The 19,948-nt window shown below is 41.6% G+C and overlaps 1 protein-coding gene across 5 annotated transcripts in view; it reads left to right on the top strand.

Annotated features, from left to right (window-relative positions):
* Nucleotides 1–1,347: 1,347 nt before the first annotated feature.
* The window catches only part of SIDT1 (SID1 transmembrane family member 1), a 94,463-nt gene continuing 75,862 nt past the window's right edge, over nt 1,348–19,948 (top strand). For all 5 annotated transcript variants that reach the window (XM_054713968.1, XM_054713967.1, XM_028153305.2 and 2 more), the window contains exon 1: nt 1,348–1,554. In XM_054713968.1, coding sequence (XP_054569943.1) covers nt 1,348–1,554 — 207 coding nt within the window. The remainder of the gene's footprint in view (nt 1,555–19,948) is intronic.

Genomic DNA, 19,948 nt, shown 5'->3' with positions numbered 1-19,948 from the left:
ATACCAAATGCATTGCACTTATTTTTGAAGTTTTAATAAATTGTAGTAATTCAATGAGGTAAAACAAACAAAAAAACTCCCTTTGAATGATAAATGCTAGGATTTTAATCTGTAATCTTAACTTTTTGAACAAGATCGGTTCCTTCTTTGTGACTTCTTTCTTAATGTTCCTTCAAGTTGAACCTAATTATATGCTTTTCTAGTCTGTAAATAACTTACAGATGAAATAAAACAATGAGTCCCCTTCTACACTTGAATGGTGACTATTTGCTGTTCTCCAAGACTTCCAAGTGATCCTGTTTTCACCACGCCCTTGATCTGGCTCTTGAACTGTTTAAATCGAATCCCCTATTTTTGGTCAGAAAGTTTCCTTTTAATGATGGGCTGTGTGTCTCTCTCTTCTGAAAAACATACAGAATCCTAGGGAATCTTTCAGAATCTAAAAAAGTCATTACCAAGTGTGAGGTAGGCAAGAGACAGGGTGGAAAGAAATGCCTTCTGCATAAATCTAGTTACTCTGAGTCACCCTTGGCAACTTCCGGGACAGGCATCAGGTGGTGGTAGAAATTGTCCTCTTAACCATATCTATTTATTTTTTTAATGACTGTGCGTATTTGCACACACAGATGGTTAGAGGGAAAGCGATGACGTGAGGCTCTCCTTGGAGAACAGGAGGTGATCAGGAAATAGAGCCGGTGCCTGGAAAGGGGTTCTGTTAGAGAAGGGAGACCTGAGAGTTAATAGCCATCATTCAGACAGGCAGGGGTTCTCTGCAGGTGGCCGCCTGGCCGGGCGCACTCGGGCACCCTCTTTGGGGACAGGCTCTGGTGCTGTCTATTTCTTCGCTTGCAGCCAGGGTGCACGTTTATTTGAAACGGATTGAGTTGCCTGCTCGGTGGCTGGTCAGGATGACTCTTCAAGACTAGTGGATATTTCTTTTTAATGTCTTCAATGCTTTTTTTTTTTTGTTTTTTTTTTTTTGAGGTTGAAGGGGAAGCGATCGGTTGAAATTCTGGTTTGGTCAGTGGGAGATTCTCAGAAATGAGAAAAGGGGCAGGACACTGACTTAGAAGCCGGGGAGCAAAAGCTGCAGCCCCCGGCCGGCGGATCTCCCGCCCCCTTACTCCCGGCCGTGACCTCCCGCGGAGACCCCGGGCGGCTGCCTCGATCTTTGCTCGGTCCTTCCCCAGCGCGTTGCCAGTCCTGGTCGGCGGGGCTGGCCGGGCATCGCCCGCGCCGCGCTGCGCTGCAGCCCGCGCCAGGCCCCGGGGGCGCTTTGGAAGGACCGGCTCTGCGCTCGCCGGGTCCCCGGGGCGGCTCCGCTGCGGGGCGGGCGCGGCGCCCACCATGCCCGGCTGCCCGCGGCTCGCCCTGCTCTGCGCGCTGCCCTGGCTCCTGCGGGCGGCGGCCCCCGGGAGCCCCGCGCCGCCCCTCGCGCGCCGCGACCCCCACGCCCCGGCCAGGGGCGCCGATTTCGATCGTGTCTACAGCGGCGTCGTGAACCTCAGCACCGAGAACATCTACTCCTTCTCCTACACCAGCCAGCCCGGCCAGGTAAGCAGCTCGCTGCCCTCGCTCGGCTCCCAGGAACTTGCCAGACCTCGGCGCCCGTCGCTGCTTTGGGTCCTTGGGGAAGCGACCTCGGGAGACCCCAGGGACCGGGGGGGCCCCCTCGCTCCCTTTCTCTTCCACCGCGATCCCCGCCCAGCCGAGCCGCGCGTCCTCCGCGACCGGCCTTGGGGAACAACTCCGCTCCCTTTCCCGCCTCCCCTGGCCTTGGCCGCTGGCATTTCTGGGCTTTTCCAAGGCACTGGCTCCCCCGCGGTCTGCGGGTCCCGCCCGCCTACCGGACCTTTCTCTAGGAAAGGCACGGGGTCTAGGGTCGCGGAGGGCCAGGGCCGCAACTCGGGTCCTAACCTCCTGCAGGGAAGGACACTCGTTCCACCGGGGTGGTTCCGCCAGACCCTTCTGTCTCCGAGCGCGTCGGGGTGGAAGCGCTGCTCGGAATCTAAAACGGGAATGTGTGAGGATGGACGCAAGGCTGCAGAACCTCCGTGCGCATTCCTAGTCACTTCCTGTGCTTCTGTGCCACTGTCACACTTCTGTGCCCCTGAGAAGCCGGCAGACCCGGCCAGGCACGTTGGAACTGCAGCCGTGCCCCTGTCTGTTTGAGATGTTGGTTTTAAGTAAGGATGGATAATGGTGTGAAAATGTTAGACCAGTTTCTGACAAGAACTGAGGGAGGCGAGGGAAATGACTTCCAGCAGCTATCCCTTTGACACATATACTCTGATTACATAATGTAAGAGAAACAGAGCTTGATTTTTCCCTTTAATGGTACAGAGAAAAGAGAGAAAACCCCCATTGTACCTGTCTCTGGATCTTCATCCCACATAAATGTGTGTGTGTGTGTGTGTGTGTGTGTGTGTGTGTGTCCCTACTCCCCGGAAAATTCAGGAACTGGTTATTGGGATACCATGATATGCCTCCCTCTGTAACTCTCACTTACCCAGTAACTCGGGGTGGTACTGAGCTGAGGGGACCAATGTGCCTATGTCCTCCCAGACACCTCCCACTGTGTGTATTGAGCAAGTGCTCCATCTCCACTCGGTCACTACATCCTCAGGCGTGGTTGCCATAGCAGCACAGCCCTCACCCTGTCCTGTCCTCCTCTGACCTTCCCCTGGTGTGTCCTGAAGTGCGCAGACTGGCTGTGTGCAGAGCCGTTCCATTATAGACCAGTGGGAAGGGGCAGTTTTTAGTCTCCAAACCCCGGTAAGTGACCTCTTTCTGTGCAGTGTGTGGTATGGACCCGCTGACGTGTCACAGATAAGGTGTGTTCCTAGCCCCGTGATTGACTCAGAACAAATAAAAGTCTAAAAAAACTCCCTGATCTCTGGGGTGTGCTGCCAGTATCCTCCTAAATCATTGGTAACAAAACTCAAGTAATCTGTGCAAAGTAACTCCTAACATCAGGCTTTCGTGTTGCTTGCACTTCTGCTTAGAGATAGGTTGACTGCTTTCTAACTGCTGGCCTTTTTGCCATTAGTATTCTGCCCGTTCCTCTACTTCACTACAGCACAGGTGATACTGTTTGCAGTTGGGGCCACCTGGTTGACTTTGTTAGAAAACCATTCGATATTGAGGAGAAGGGCAGAATCATGTTCATCTCTGTACCCCAGTATCTAGCAGCCATAGCCCTCACTTGGCAGATAAGAGGTTTACCAATGTTTTTGGAAGAAATAAGTGAAGAAAGATTTAAGGACTCTATAAGCTGAAGCTAAATAAACTATGTAGTGCTTTACTAGGTTGAAAGTATAAGATCACTTCAGATAAAAACAAAAAAATTTTCATGAAAAACAAAATTCTTAAGAATTTTTCTGCGATTATGCCCTTTCCATTTTGCCTGTGTGTTAAAGTGCCCTTAATTTTATGAAACAATGTCAATAATTAGTTTTTAAAATATCTTTGCATAATACAATAAAAAGTTAGTTATCCCAGCAGTCCCTAAAATTTTACTAGTCAGAAATACAGGTGGGGACCATGGAACTGACAGATAACTCAAGTATTTTAATGCCAGTAAGCAATAATATGAACCAGATGGTCTCACATCTTACAGCTTTCTGAGATCTCTCTCCAATGTCCAAGTAAGACAGTGGAACCCTCCACCCGCTTACTTTGGGAAGTGACCCTCCTCTGCCTCCAGTCAGTATTTCTGTTGATTTCTCCAGAGATGGCATTTTTCTGACCTGTTTGTCAAACCATTGCTCAGTTTCTCCTGATAGCCTCCTCTCTTCTTGCTCCCTTTGGCCCCAGGTTGAGTACCAGCAGCCCCTCCTTCCAATACCATGAATATGATGCTGTTGGATTTAGCAGAATTTTACTGAAGATTTGGACTAAGATAAGGAAATTGCAGAACACCACAGGAGAGGTGATAGATTAAATCAGAAATCTAGGCAACTCTGTCAGAACAATTTATCAGCTATTCCCCACGGGGAAATCTCAAGATGGTGGCACAATTTTGGGGGCCCTGGCTTATCACCATCTTCCTGGCCACTCCCCACCCCAAATGCTGACTTCCCACTCTCTAAATTTTTGTTACTCTCTCATATCCAACAGTTTTGCCTCCATCACCAAACCCAAACTCACCAAAGGGCTCTGCTAAATAAAGGTCTATAAACCCAAAAGTATAAGCTTGGCCATGACCAGTGTCCTTTAACCTGAGCAAGTCCCGGTGAGGGCTCCTTCCCTTGAAGGGGTCATTTCCCACCTACCCCTCTCTTCAGTGCAACAAAGAATTTGGTTTAGAAAAAATTATATATATATATATTTGCGTTTTAATCTCTTTTTCCTTTTCTCTTCAAACATTGTTATATTTGCCATTACTTCTCCTTCAGCTTGGAGGAGAAAGGCTGCTCTAAATTTAGGCTTTGGTAGAGAGAGGAAGCTACCATGGGAGCCTTCCCTCCTAATCTTTCCTGTCAGCCTCTGCATCCCCCATACCAAACTGCTGTTCTGGAGAACCTTTTAGCCGAGTGTATGTCGAGCTAATTAGCTGAGCTCAGTACCAGGAAAAGTCTCACATGCCTTCCAGGCAGACAGTAATGTAAATAAGAAGTTGCCATTAAAAAAATATCACCGGAAGAACGGGGTGATTGGTTTAAAGAAGAATAATGAAAATAATGATTGAAGACGCAGGTTAGGCAAGATCCTGGTTCATTTCCTTTCCCTTTGCAGAGGACTAGGGCTGCACTGTGGCACGCAAGGTGTTCTGAAACCACAGGGCTGGAGCAAAACCGGGAGGAAGTCACCTTGCTGAGACCGTCACCAGGGATATGACTGACTAGGACAGAGGGCACAAAAGCAGGTTTTCTGGAAATGAGAATACTTTGTACAGGCAGGCGCTGGCAATAATCAGATGTTTATATTTGAGTCTTTAAATAAAAATCTACCCACCGTGCAACAAGATGTCTTTCTGAGACTTTCAGAAACAGAATTCAGTGTTTTCCATAGAATTTTTTTTTTTAATTTGAAACGTTTCCCTGGAAATTATTATTTTGTTTATTACACCGAGGCATTTGTCTTTTAATGACATATACTTTTCTATGCCCAAGGAACAATGCTGGCTTTAGTATGATCAATCATCAGTCATGTATCTAAACCAGTTATACCAGTCTCTTGGATCCAGATTCAAAAGCCCACCCAGTTCTCATGAACAATGGTATCTTCTAGCTATGTCTGTGAATAGTTATGCAGAAGAATCTAAGACTTCGATGCGCTAGCCTCAGTTCTCCTGGTCTCGCCTGTGCTCTCCCTGTGTTCTCGGGACTGCGGCAGAGAAGCCTCCTCTGATGTCCTCTTACTGAACTGTCTGGTGCTTGTTTGTGAGGAGAGAATCGTCTCATTAGCACATTATCTGGGTGACTGGTTACTGTCTGTGTCAGCTCAGGCTGTTATAGCAGAATATCATAGTCTGGGTGCCTTAAAAAATATATATATTTCTAACCGTTTTAGAGGCTGGGAAGTCCGAGATCCAAGTGTCAGCAGATTTGGCATCTGGTGAGAACTGGCTTCCTGGCTTATAGACAGTGCCTTCTATCTGTGTCTGCACCTGGCCCGCAGAGCAGAGAGAAGCAAGCTCTCTCCCGTCTCTTCTTATAAAGGCACTAATCTCATCATGAGGGCTCCAACCTCGTGATCTAATCACATTCCTAAGGCCCAATCTCCAAATACTATCACATTGGGGATTAGGCTTCAAGTTATGAATTGGGGTGAGGGGGGAATACAATCCTTCAGCCTATAGAAGTCACCTCCCACATTTTTCTCTGTGGTTCTGAAAATGGAGCATCAACTGTCATAAGGGTGTCACGGGCTGACCATACGCCAATTATGATTTTTATGGAGCACCCATCTTCTGCCTGCCTAGACAATAATCTTGTGCTAAATTTTATAATGAATTCTGTAGGATGTGCTGTCCAATATGGTAGCCACTATCCACATGTGGCTATGGACCACTGGAACTGTACCTAGTCACAAAATGAGTTGTACTGTAAGTGTATCGTACACACTAGATTTTGAAGACAGTAGGAAAAAATAACATAAAATGTATCATTAATATTTTTATTGATTATGTATTATATACTGGATATATATGGTTAAATAAATACATAATAAAATTCACTTCACCTGTTCTACTTTTTTAATGTAACTACTAGAAAATTGAAAAACATGTTTGGCTCATTTTATGTTTTTATTAGATAACACTTCTCCAAGTACTACAAGACTTTAGAGAAATTCATTCCACAGATAGCTTTGTTGGAGGTAATGAGGTTTGAAAAGGTGATAATAGATAAGCAGAACTTGGACAGGCAGAAAGAAAGGGGAATAAGGCTGCTGTAAACATTTGCATGCAGATTTTTGTGTGGATTTAAGTTTTCAACTCATTTGGGTAAATATCAAGGAGCTTAATTCCTGGGTCACATGCTAAGAGTAGGTTCCTTTTTATAAGGAACTGTCAAACTTGTTTCCAAAGTGACTGAACCATTGTTGCATTTCCGCCAGCCCTGAATGGGAGTCCCTGTTGCTCCACATCCTCATCTGCATCTGGTATTGTCAGTGCTTTAGATTTTAGCCATTCTGATAGGTATAGTGTGATATCTCATTGTTTTAGTTTGCCGTGTCCTGATGGCATATGCTGTTGAGTATCTTTTCATGTGCTTATTTGCTATCCATACATCTTCTTTGGTGAGGTGTCTGTTCAGGTTTGTTGTCCACTTTTAAATTGCATTGTTTGTTTCTGTATTGTTGAGTTTTTAAGAATTTTTTATAAATTTTGGATACCAGTCCTTTATCAGATTCAAGTTTTGCAAATATTTTCTCCTTGTCCATGGCTTGTCTTTTCATTTGCTTAATAGTGTTGTTTTTTTTCCTAAAGAGGAGACATTTTAAAATTTAATGAAGTGCCACTTAACAAGATTCTTTTCATGGATTGTGCCTTTGATATGATGTCTAAAAAGTCACCAAATCTAAGGTCACCTAGATTTTCTACTATGTTATTTTCTGGAAGTTATATAGGTTCGAATTTTACATTTAGGTTTATGATCCATTTGGGGTTAATTTTTGTGAAAGGTGTAAGGTCTAGATTTTTTTTCTTTTTCTTTCCTTTTTTCAATTTTTTTCTTTCTGTCTAGATTTTTTTTGTTTTTGCATATGGTGTCCAATTGTTCCAGCACTACCCTGTTTTTAGTATTACAGTATTGTGTGTGTATGTATGCATTTACAGCCTGACTTGAACCAAAGAGTTTGAAGCAGCTTCTCACTCACAGCTCATTGTTCTTAGCCTTTCCTTCTGCAGCCACCACCTCCAATTTTGACCATTCTCTTCTTGCTCCTTTTCTCTGTGTATCTGATGTCTCTGCTTCTCCCATCCTTTTTGTCTTTCAAGTCTTTTGTGAATACTGTCAGCCCATCAAGGTTCTTTCTCTTCTCTAGTTGATCTCTTCAGGTTGTCTGAGGCTTTGCTGCCGGCAGACACTCCTTCTATATCTCAGGAGATAGGTTTTATTCCTTACTTCCTGATTCAGAGCCATGGTGGGTCATCTCATTTACTAGAGATTGGTCTCCCTATTTTCAAGGTTTTGCTATAGAATTTTAATACCAATAGTGGAGGATGAAGGATTTTGCATATCAAGTCTACTTAGCTACAGATGTGTAATAGGGCTTGTACTTGAGACTTTTCCTGTTCTTTTTTATATCACTGAAAGAAACATTTAAGCTGTCCCTTGAAACCACAAGAAAGGGGACTATATTTAAACTTAAGAGCTAACAGGATTTGTTAAGTCACCCAATCTCTTCTCACTTAACAGGAGGGAAAACTGAGAGCCAATGAAATAAATTGTTTCTCCAAAGTCATGTGACTAGTTTAAAGCGAAGCCAGGAACAAAACTCAGGATCCTGAGGACATTTCCTCAGGTGTTTCTACCCAACCACTCTCCCTCCCACCAGAGCACCTCAATCAACAACAATAAGAACAATTTTTAAATATCGTAGTCATACTCCCACAGCCAGGTCATTTGACCATGCACTTTAGGAGCTTCATGTATGACTTCCTGACAATACTGAAAATTGAAGAAAGAGGTTTTTCATTTTTGTTTTCCCTCGTGAATTGTCCAGGCCTCCATTTGTCTGTGTAAGTCAGCAGGCAGGGTGGACACGAAGTAAAACTGAGAAGTTGGCAGATTTTCTTCAGTGTTTCACAGAGCCACGGCCACCCCCCAATCATGATCTTACTCTGCGTCCCTGTGGACCAAAAGGGTCAATCTTCATCTCTTTTGTGCTTTGTTTTTATCAGTGCTGGGTTCCTTCTTTGTGCCAGAAACAGGGCAGCTTGGAGACCCACGCAGCAAGCCTGTAAGTTACTCTAGGACAGTATTAATCCTGGGAACTGGTATTTCCAGATCCCCACCAAACAGCCATGAAGATAAGCCATCGAAAACAGGAATAACTGACTGTTTCTGTACCTCTAGATTTAACTGCCCTTTGTGGACAAAGTGACTCACACTCTTTTAATTAACCTATCTGAAAGCATGTGTTATGCTCCCCAAAAATTAACATGTAAATGCCCAGTTTTATTTTAGCCTCCCCAATGTTTGCAAAATGGAATTCTGTATTTGCCCTCCCCCTCCCCCATCTTGCCATCATCACCAGAGTGGAGGAATTATAGCTTTTTAAGAGAAAGATAATGTTTACCTGAGGAATAAAGAGATAAAAAGTGGGGGAAAGGAGAGAGGCCACACGATGAAGTCTGGGTATTCAGAGGTGGTTTGAGGAGGTCTGTGAACAGTGAAGCTCCAAGATAGCTGTGGGATGTGAGTGAAATAGAGAAGAAAAGAGAATGTGGGGTCTGGCAAGATTTTTAGCTGAAAGCAACAGAAATTAGCCAGCTAATAGAAGCAGAAGAATAATTCATTAGTAGGATTTCGGTATCTCCCAAATCTGAGTTACCAGGTTCAGACTACAATTGGGAACCAAGGGAAACTAAACTGCAGGGGATTATAGCAATAGCTGGAAAACAATATGGGGAGTCCTCAAAACATTAAAAATGGAGCTGCAATAATACCCAGCAGTACCACTTCTGGGCATTTATGCAAAGAATACAAAAATACTAATTAAAAAAGATAAATGCACCCCTATGTTCATCGCAGCATTATTTACAATAGCCAGGATATGTAAGCAATCTATATGTCCATCGACAGATGAATGGATAAAACTGTGGTATATGGTCCAGCTGGTGTTGCTCAATTGGTTGAGCCTCATCCCATTCACCAAGAGGTTGCTGGTTCAATTCCTAGTCAGGGCACATGCCTGGGTTGTGAGCTCAATCCCCAGTAGGAGGTAGCCGATGGGTGTTTCTCTCTCATTGATGTTTCTATCTCTCCCTCTCCCTTCCTTTTTTTCTAAAATCAATAAAAACATATGTTCTAAAATGTGGTATATGGATATACAATAAAAAAGAATAAAATCTTGCCATTTGTGACAATATGGATGGACCTTGAGGGTATTATGCTAAGTGAAAGAAATCAGACAGAGAAAGACAAATACCATTATGATTTCATTTATATGCAGAATCTAAAAAACATAGAATAAATAAAAAACAAAACAGAAACAAACCCATATATACAGAGAAAAAGCTTATGCTTGTCCAAAGGGAGAGGGATGGATGGATGGATGGATGGATGGATGGAAATTAAAAAATAAAATTAAGACAAACATAAACTACTTTTAGGGATTAATATAAAGAAAAAAGTATAGCGAGAGCCATGCCATACAGCAGTGCATACATTGTAGTCAGAATCCATCCTCGTAGCCAGCTGGAGGAGCAACCTTCCCCCATGCATGGGCCAACAGCAATCAAGACTCAACTATAACAGGAGGGCTCACATAATTGACACAGGGGACATTTTTGTAGCACCTACCTCAGGTGATCAGGGAGACTGTACCACAAACCCCACAAGACATCTACTACATAAGGCCATACTACCAAGACTATCTCATACACAGAAACAATTACAGATAGGCAGGCAAAATGGGAGACAAAGAAACATGACCCAAATGAAAGAACAGGAGAAATCCCAGAAAAATAAGTACATGAAATGGAGGCAAGCAAGCTCCTAGAGTTGAAACAGTGGTTATAAGGATATCCAAGATACTTAGAGAGAACTACAACAAATACACTGAGTGGCCAGATTATTATGATCTCTGAACACATAATAATCTGGCCACTTAGTGTATATCCTATATAATAAAAGGCTAATATGCAAATTATTCCCTCGAACAAGAGTTCGACCAGAAGGCAGGCCAGCCAACTGCCCATGTCCCCTCCCCCTGTCCAGGCTGGCCGGACCCCACCCATGCACGAATTCATACACCGGGCCTCTAATATATATATATATTAGAAACATCTCTCATTGATGTTTCTATCTCTCCCTCTCCCTTCCTTTTTTTCTAAAATCAATAAAAACATATGTTCTAAAATGTAGTATATAAAACACACACACACACACACACACTGAGTGGCCAGATTATTATGCATTCAGAGATCATAATAATCTGGCCACTCAGTGTAGACAACAAGCATAAAAAAGGACATAGAGCCCTAGCTGGTTTGGCTCAGTGAATAGAGTGTCAGCCTGTGGACTGAAGAGTCTCAGGTTCAATTCTGGTCAAGGGCACATGCCTGGGTTGTGAGCTCAATCCCCTGTAGGGGGTGTGCAGAAGGCAACTGATCAATGATTCTCTCTCATCATTGATGTTTCTATCTCTCTCTTCCTCTCCCTTCCTCTCTGAAATCAATAAAAATATATTTTTAAAAAAGGACATAGAAATCATTAAAAATTAGTCAGAAATGAAGAATATAATATCTGAAATGAAGAATAAATAAAAAGGAATCAACAGTAGGCTAGATGAAGCAGAAGATCAAATCAGTGGCTTGGAAGACAAGGTAGAGGAAAACACCCAATCAAAGCAGAAAAAATAAAGAATTTTTAAAAATAAGTATAGTCTAAGGGACCGCTGGGACAACATGAAACATAACAGCATTCATATTATGGGGGTAACAGAAGGAGAAGAGAGAGATCAAGGGATGGAGAACCTACTTGAAGAAATAATGGCTGAAAACTTCCCTAACCTGGTGAAGGAAAAAGACACACAAGTTTAGGAAGTGCCAAGAGTCACAAACAAGATGAACCCAAAGAGGCCTATGGCAAGACACATCGTAATTAAAATGGTAAAGGTTAAAGACACAAAGAGAATCTTAAAAGCAGCAAGAGAAAGATAATTAGTTACTACAAGAGAGCTCCCATAAGACTATTAGCTGATTTTTCAACAGACATTTTGCAGGCTAGAAGACATTGGCAGAAAATGTTCCATGTGATGAAAAGCAAGGGCCTACAATCAAGACTACTCTACCCAGCAAGGCTATCATTTAACATTGAAGGTGAAATAAAGAGCTTCCCAGACAAGAAAAAGCTAATGGAATTCATTACCACCAAACAAGTATTATAAGAAATGGTAAAGGGTCTTCTTAAAGAAGAAGAAAGGAAGAAAAAAGGAGCATACTTATAAGAAATAAAACATCAATAAATACATACATATCAATAATCACTTTAAATGTAAATGGCTTAAATGCTCCAATCAAAAGATATAGGATAGCTGAATGGATAAGAAAACAAGACTCAGTTGTAGAATTGTGCACCTGAAACCTGTATAATTTTGTTATCTAGTGTCACCCCAATAAATTCAATGAAAAGGGAAAAAAAGACAAGACAGTTGTTGTCTATAAGAGAATCACTTTAGAACAAAAGATATTTACAGAATGAAAGTAAAGGGTTGGAAAAAGACATTTCATACAAATGGACATGAAAAAAAAAAGCTGGGGTAGCAATACTTATCAGACAAAATAGACTTTAAAACAAAGGCCATAGAAGCAAAGAAGGACATTGCATAATAATAAAGAGAGCAATCCATCAAAAGGATATAACCCTTGTAAACATTTATGCAACCAACATAGGAGCACCTAAATATATAAAGCAAATCTTGATGGACATAAAGGGAGAGATCAATAGCAATACAGTCATAGTAGGGTTTTTTTAACACCCCATTGAAATCAATGGATAGATTTTCCAAACAGAAAATCAACAAGGAAATAGCAGCCTTCAATGATATAATAGAGCCAATGGATTTAACTGAGCATTTCACCCCGAAGTAGCAGAATATACGTTATTTTCAAGTGCACATGGAACATTTTCTAGGATAGAACACTTGCTAGGACACAAAACAAGTGTCAATAAATTCAAGAAGATTGAAATCATATCAAGTATCTCCTCTGACCACAATGGTATGAAACTGGAAATCAATTACAAGAAAAAAAAGTGAAAAACACACAAACAATGGAGGCTAAATAACATATTACTAAAAAAATGAATGAGACCAAAGAAGAAATCAAAAGATATCTTGAGAGAAATGAAAATGAATACACAACAAACCAAAATCAATGGGGCACAGCAAAAGCAGTCCTAAGAGGGAAATTTATAGCAATGCAGGCCTACTTTAAGAAGCATGAGTCTGACTAGCATGGCTCAGTGGTTAAGTGTCGACTTATGAACCAGGAGGTCACCATTCAATTCCTGGTCAAGGCACATGCTTGGGTTGTGGGCTCGATCCCCAGTAGGGGGCATATAGGAGGCAGCCAATCCATGATTTGCTCTCATCATTGATGTTTCTGTCGCTCTCTTTTTTTATTTCTTCCTTTATTTATTTATTTATTTAGTTAGTTAATATATTTTTTATTGATTTCAGAGAGAGAGAAAGAGATAGAAACATCAATGTTGAAAGAGAATCATGGATTGGCTGCCTCCTATACATCCCCTACTGGGGATTAAGCCCGCAACCCAGGCATGTGCCCTTGACTGGAAATGAACCTGGACCCTTCAGTCTGCAGGCTGACACTCTATCCACTGAGCCAAACTAACTAGGGTGATGTTTCTATCTCTTTCTCCCACTTCCTTCCTCTCTGAAATCAATAAAAAAATATTTTTAAGAAAAAGAAGCATGAAAATTTTCAAACAATCTAACCTTACACCTAAAGGAACTAGAAAAAGAACAACAAAAAAGTCCTAAGTGAGTAGAAGGAAAGAAATAATAAAGATCAGACTGCAAATGAGAGTCTAAAATCAATACAAAAGATCAATGAAACTAAAAGCTGGTTCTTAGAAAAGATAAACAAGATTAATAAACCTTTAAACAAACTCATCAAGAAAAAATGAGAGAGGACCCAAATAAATAAAATCAGAACTGAAATAGAAGTAACAACTGACATCTCAGAAATACAAAGATTACAAGAAAATATTATAAACAACTACATGCCAACAAATTGGACAATCTGGAAAAAATGGATAAGTTCCTAGAAACATACAATCTTCTCAAACTTAATCAAGAAGAAACAGAACAGACTGATTACCACTAGTGAAATAAAAAAACTAATAAAATAAAAAACTCCCAGCAAACAGAAGTCCTAGATCAGATGGTTTCACTGGTGAATTTTACCAAACTTTCGAAGAACTAACACCTATCCTTCTCAAACTATTCCAAAAAATTCCAGAGAAGGGAAGACTCCCAAACTCATTTTATGAAATCAGCATCATCTTAATTCCAAAACCAGATAAAGATACTACTAAGAAAGAAAATTATAGGCCAACATCCCTAATGAACATAGATGCAAAAATTCTCAACAAAATATTAGCAAACTGAATCCAGCAATACATTAAAAAGATCATACACCATAATCAAGTGGGATTTATTCCTGTGATTCAAGGTTAATACAATATCTGCAAATCAATTAACTTGATACACCACATAAACAAAATGAAGGATTAAAATCGCATGATTATATCATAGATGCAGAAAAAGCATTTGACAAAATCCAGCACCCACTTATGATAAAACCTCTCAGCAAAGGGGAAATAGAGGGAACATACCTCAGCATAATAAAGGCCATATAAAACAAACCCACAGCCAACATCATACTCAACAGGGATAAACTAAAAGTGTTTCCCTTAAGATCAGGAACAAGACAGGATGTCTGATTTCACCACTCTTATTCAACACAGTAGTGGAAGTTTTAGCCAAAGCAATCAGACAAGAAGAAATAAAAGCATCCAAATTGGAAAGGAAGAAGTAAAAATATCATTATTTACTGGTGACATAATACTGTATATGGAGAACACCAAAGATTACACCAAAAAACTGCTAGAACTGATAAATGAAAAATGCAAATTAAAACCACAATGAGAAATCACCTCACACCTGTAAGAATGGCTATCATCAATAAATTCACAAATGATAACTGTTGGTGAGGATGAGAGAAAAGGGAACCCTTGTGCACTGTTGGTAGGAATGCAGATTGGTGCAGTCACTATAGAAAACAGTATGAGGTTCCTCAAAAAATTTAAAATGGAATTGCCGTATGACCCAGGGATTCCACTTCTGGTTACATAGCTGAAGAAACTCAAAACACTAATCCAAAAGAATAAATGCACTCCTATGTTCATTGCAGTCATGGAAGCAATCCAAGTGCCCATCAATAGACAAGTGGATAAAAAAGTGGTGGTACATATATACTATGGAATATTACTTAGCCATAAAAGAGTAAAATCTTACCATTTTCAACAGTATGGATGGACCTAGAGGGTATTATGGTAAGTGAAGTAAGTCAGTCAGAGAAAGACAACTATCATATGATTTCACTTATATGTGGAATCTAAAGGACAAAGCAAACAAAATAATGGAATTGAAACAGATTTATAGACACAGAGAGCTGACTGGTAGTTGCCAGAGGAGAGTGGGCTTGTGGGTCTGGGTAAAAAAAGTGAAGGAATTAAGAAGTACAAATTGGTAGTTACAATAGAGTCACGGCCCTGCCCGGTGGCTTGGTTGATTGGAGCATCATGTGGTCCCAAATACCAAAAGGCTGCAGGTTCGATTCCCAGTCAGGGCACATATCTAGGTTGCAGGTTCAATGCCCAGTCAGAGGCAACCAGATATTTCTCTCTCACATCCATATTTCTCTGTCACTCTCTTTCTTCCTGTCTCTCTCTAAAATCAATAAAAAACATATCCTCCAGTGAGATTTTTTTTTTTTAAACTAGAGGCCTGGTGCACAAAATTCATGCACAGGTGGTCCCCTCAGCCCAGCCTGCACCATCTCCAATCTGGGACCTCTCAGGGGATATCCGACTGCAGATTTAGGCCAGATCCCAGGGATCAGCCCTAAACCGGCAGTCGGACATTCCTCTCACAATCCGGGATCGCTGGATCCTAATTGCTTGCCTTCCTTTCTGATCGCACCTAACTGCCCCTCCTGCCAGCCTGATCACCCCTAACCACCTCTGCCTGCTGGCCTGGTCGCCCCACACAGCCTGCTGTTCGGTCATTTGGTTGTCCCTCACTAACACCCCTGCCAGCCTGGTTGCCCCATGCAGCCTGCTGTTTGGTTGTTACTGTGACAACGTCCTGGACAATTTTCATATTCTTCTAGTATTAGTATAGATACTCACGTAGGTGTAAACACGTGGAATAGTAAATAATATTGCGATAAATATGTATGGTACCAGGTAGGCACTGGAAATATTGGGGAGAACACTTTGTAAAGTATATGATTGTCTAAATATTATGCTGTGCACCACATATTTGTATACTGTACAAAATAATATTGGAAGTAAATTCTATTTGAAAAAAATAAACTTAATGTGGTACATTAAAAAAATAAAGAGGAACATCCAGTCTGAGATCAGAGAAGAATTCAAGTAATCTTCTCAGCCACAATGTTCACTCTGTGATTAGTAATGGTTTTGTCTGTAAATTTGACCTTCCCTGAGGACTCTTCTGCTATCTCAAGAATTTTTCTTAAAGAGTTTGAAGGTGAAGATGTTTGCAGATGTTTTGACTAATTTAGAAAGCAGTTTCCTTAAGGCAATATTTATATCTGTCAAATACTTACTTAAATTATAAATGGTACCAGTCTGGCAATAAATAACACTCCAGAAATAAATAGCTGTAAAGTGTCAGATAATAACTCTAACAATCATAACAATAATTTTCTAGTGCTTTTCCATCTTCAGAACGGTAATTAAGGAGGTCTCAGAATAACTCTATAGGAGACTTGCCTGCAGCAATCACTCAGCATAAAAATAAAATCTAGGGAATGGATCCTGACCTCTGCCTCAAACCATAAAACAATTCTTTTTCCTTCTTCAACCCCTTCGTGGGAGAAATAGTATAAGTAGGAGATAGAAGAAGATGGGAAAGATAAAGAGGAGAAAATAAATCACCCACAGAATACTCAGCACCAACCCCTTACTCTCTCCCAGAAACAACTCCTGGAGAGGCCTAAAGATTTAGGGACATCAGTTGGACAGAGGGATCAATGAAAAACTGAGAAACTCTGGAGAGGCAGAAGATAGTTAGTTCTTGGAGTGAGAATCAAGTGTCAGCCCACAATTTAAGAGGTCATGGGTAGGAACTAGGTTGGGTGAGAGCTTTCTCTTTACTTTTTTTGCCTCCCTCAGTCTGGCCTAGGTGGATGCCACCTGCCCTGCCTCATCAGGGCTCCGTGGGATGACTTCCGTGGAGACTGGCCGGAGTGCAGCAGGATGACCGCTATGTGGGTTGACTTGCTGACTCTAAGCCTTCTCTCCTTCCCCACTGCCCCCTTCACAAGGTGGGGCCAGCAGATTACAATGGAAGCCGGAGCTGGAATGGTGTAAAGATATGAGGCCCTCTATCCTGAGGGGTTTTCCATTTTAATCTTGCTACCCTGAACTCTCCTCACATTGAGCCCCTCCCTTGGGGCTTCAAGTACTACCCCAGATAGCTGATGCCCCAGGAACTCACAGGAGAAATAACAGATCTGCAGAAGGAACTTACCTGAGAGACTGAACGACCTTTACAAGATGCAGCAGAATTAATAAATAGAAAGAATAAGCCTTTAAAGTGAGCAAAGTGAGTTTCCTCAAAAAGATATGGGTAAAAGGAGAGTGTTAAAATGAAGCAGGTTACAGTTATAGAGATGAACTATAGGAAATCCCAGATTTTGAAAATAATATTGTTTATGTAAAGACCTCAGCAGACGGTTGGACAGTAGCATGAACAATGGATTAGAGAACTTGAGAATCAGGTTGCAGATCTACCTAAAAAGATGTAGAATAGAAAGAACAACAAAAAAGAAATTGGGAGGGCCTAAGGAGAAGTGTGGACATCTACATAATGTGGGTCCCACAAGAAGCAAACAAATGGAGAGAAAAAATTTTGCAGAAATAATGTTGAAGAATTCAGAACAGCCGCTTCCCTGACATCCTGGGGGTGTTTTCTAGCACTCATTGAAAACTACAAACTTAGCTGGACTATCTCCTCTCATATAGAAACAGTAAATTTTGTAGTGTATGTACTAAGTGTTCAATACATGCTTGATTTTGAATATATCACAGATAAAATCCTGAAGGAGATTTTTATCTAAAACAAATACATGGAACAATGAACAAATATTTCAAATCATGAAAATATGATGTCATTGAGTGCTAAATTGGATTGTACAGTCCATATGTTTTATGAGTATAGAGTGGTAAGATCAGGGTGACATGTCTTCAGGACATACCTGATTTGACATCAGTTATGAAAACTAAGACAGCATTTCCCAGAGTGTGTTCCGTGGAACACTTGTTCTATAGGATAGTCTTGGTGTTACATGTAAAGGGGTTCCATGTGAAGTAAAACTTGACCATATTTTGACTGCTCAACATCTGAATCCCATTCCTCTGTGTTTGGGGGAATTCCCCATCTCATGAGTCTCCACTGGAGGTAGAGCCACTTCTACTATAAAACAAAGAGGCATCTGTTTTCATATCTTCTCCCCATCCCCAACTTCAGGCATGGGTGTGTGGTCTACATCTGCTTTCCCGAGGCATTGACCGGGGACCCCAGGATACAGGAGAGCTGCTGTTCAACAGCAACAGAGGCAACATTGGGTTTCCAGGAATGGTCATGGCAATGGGGTGGTGGCACTTAAAAGCTTCCAGTGGCTTTCTATTGCCCTTAGAGTAAACGCCAACTTCCCCAGAGTGACTTATAAGACTCTTCAAGACTATAATGGCCCTTCATGCACCTTGTACTGCAGACAGGCCGATTTCCTCCTAATCCTTCAAATTTCCTCAGCCTTCTCTCTTTCTCCCTTATTCTCCTCTCTCCCTCCTTCCTTAGGTCTACTACACTGTTCCCTTTGTTTGGATATTTCTCTTTCTCTGTCCCACTTTGTGTGTGTGTGTGTGTGTGTGTGTGTGTGTGTGTGTGTGTGTGTGTTAATTCCTACTTACCCTTTAGGTAAATACTTCTCCTGAAAGCCTATGCCCTTCACTTCCACTGGAACTCGAATGTTAATGTGATGGCTTGTTGACTTGGCATTCCATGTATAAGCCTGTGACCTCAATAGGGCAGTGGCTGTGTCTACACTGCTTTGTGACACATCTCCTGCACGCAGAACAATGCCTGGCACAGGCGGGGCAGTCAAATATTTGTTGAATGAACAAAGTTCATCCTAAAGTAACTAGAATTGAGACTGGATATTGTTATGTATTCCTGACCTGCCAATTATTACACCTCCCTTCAATATTTCCCATGCTTTTGTTGGAATTAAAATACTCAATATAAAGTTTAGATCATAAAGCCAAAGAGGAAAGTTTACATTAATATATTTATGTCTCAGTATTGTTGTCATAATGAAATTGGTAAGATGAAGTCTTGCAAAGTATGCTTCTTAGAAAAGCTCTCTGAATACAAAATGCTGGGAATCTAAAAGTATAGTGAATAAATAGCTCTCAAGGGGTAAACTGCTCTTTTCTTTTTTTAAATAAGAATGCCATTTATTTTTTAAAATATATTTTTATTGATTTCAGAGAGGAAGGGAGAGGGAGAGAGAGATAGAGAGAAACCTCAATGATGAGAGAGAATGATTGACTGGGCATGTGCCCTTGACCAGAATCGAACCTGAGACCCTTCAGTCCACAGGCGAACGCTCTATCCATTGAGCCAAACCAGTTAGGGCAAACTACTCTTTTCAATGAGATGGATGAGCTGTTCCAGGAAAGCTAGAAGCCAAGTTGTGGGAGGAAATTAATATCCTATGGGAGATGGACAGAATAACCTTTTCCTTTGCTAGGGGCAATTGGGCCTTTAAGTTTGTCTCCATCCAATGGCAAACAGTCAATACTGATTGTTTGGTGAATGTGTGGGAGCAGACAGCTCCATGGCCTGGGTGGGACAGCTTTGCCTTCTGTTCCACCTGGTGTTCTGCAGGTCACAAAACACTGTCACACACAGACTGGGGAGGTGGATAGTCTGGGTGTTACTGTTCCCATTCTACAGTTAAGTAAACTGAGGCCCAGAGAGGTTAAATGATTTCTCCAAGGTCACCCAGATAGTAGCTGTGGGTGCCAGAAATAAAATCCAGGTCTACATGTCTTTCTTCTTTACAGCCTAAGTTTACAAAGATGATTTTCCAAGGCTGAATCAGTTAGAAGTAATTTTAAACAGTCACATCAATAACTAGAGCAATTATTTTAATGCTTATCTGGTGGTGGGGGGGAGGGGGGTGTTGTGTGTTTGTTTTTTTTTAAATAAAAGCATAACCTGTGACTGGAGCAGCTCAGTCCCTGCAGTAGTTATGAAAAGCTTGGGATGGAATGCTTCATTTAATAGGACTTTCTAGCCTCTAATAAGGAAGGGATTCAGAACAGAAAGGACACTTTGCTCAAGGGAAGCTGTTTTCATACAACAGCCTGCCTTCATCCCCGGCAGGCCAGCCTCCACTCTGCACGAAGGGTCATGGCATGTGTGTACAAGC

The sequence above is a fragment of the Eptesicus fuscus genome, chromosome 3 (assembly GCF_027574615.1).
Source record: "Eptesicus fuscus isolate TK198812 chromosome 3, DD_ASM_mEF_20220401, whole genome shotgun sequence".
Lineage (NCBI taxonomy): Eukaryota > Metazoa > Chordata > Mammalia > Chiroptera > Vespertilionidae > Eptesicus > Eptesicus fuscus.
The sequence above is the reverse complement of the archived record's forward strand: the minus strand, read 5'-3'. Positions and strand labels throughout refer to the sequence as shown.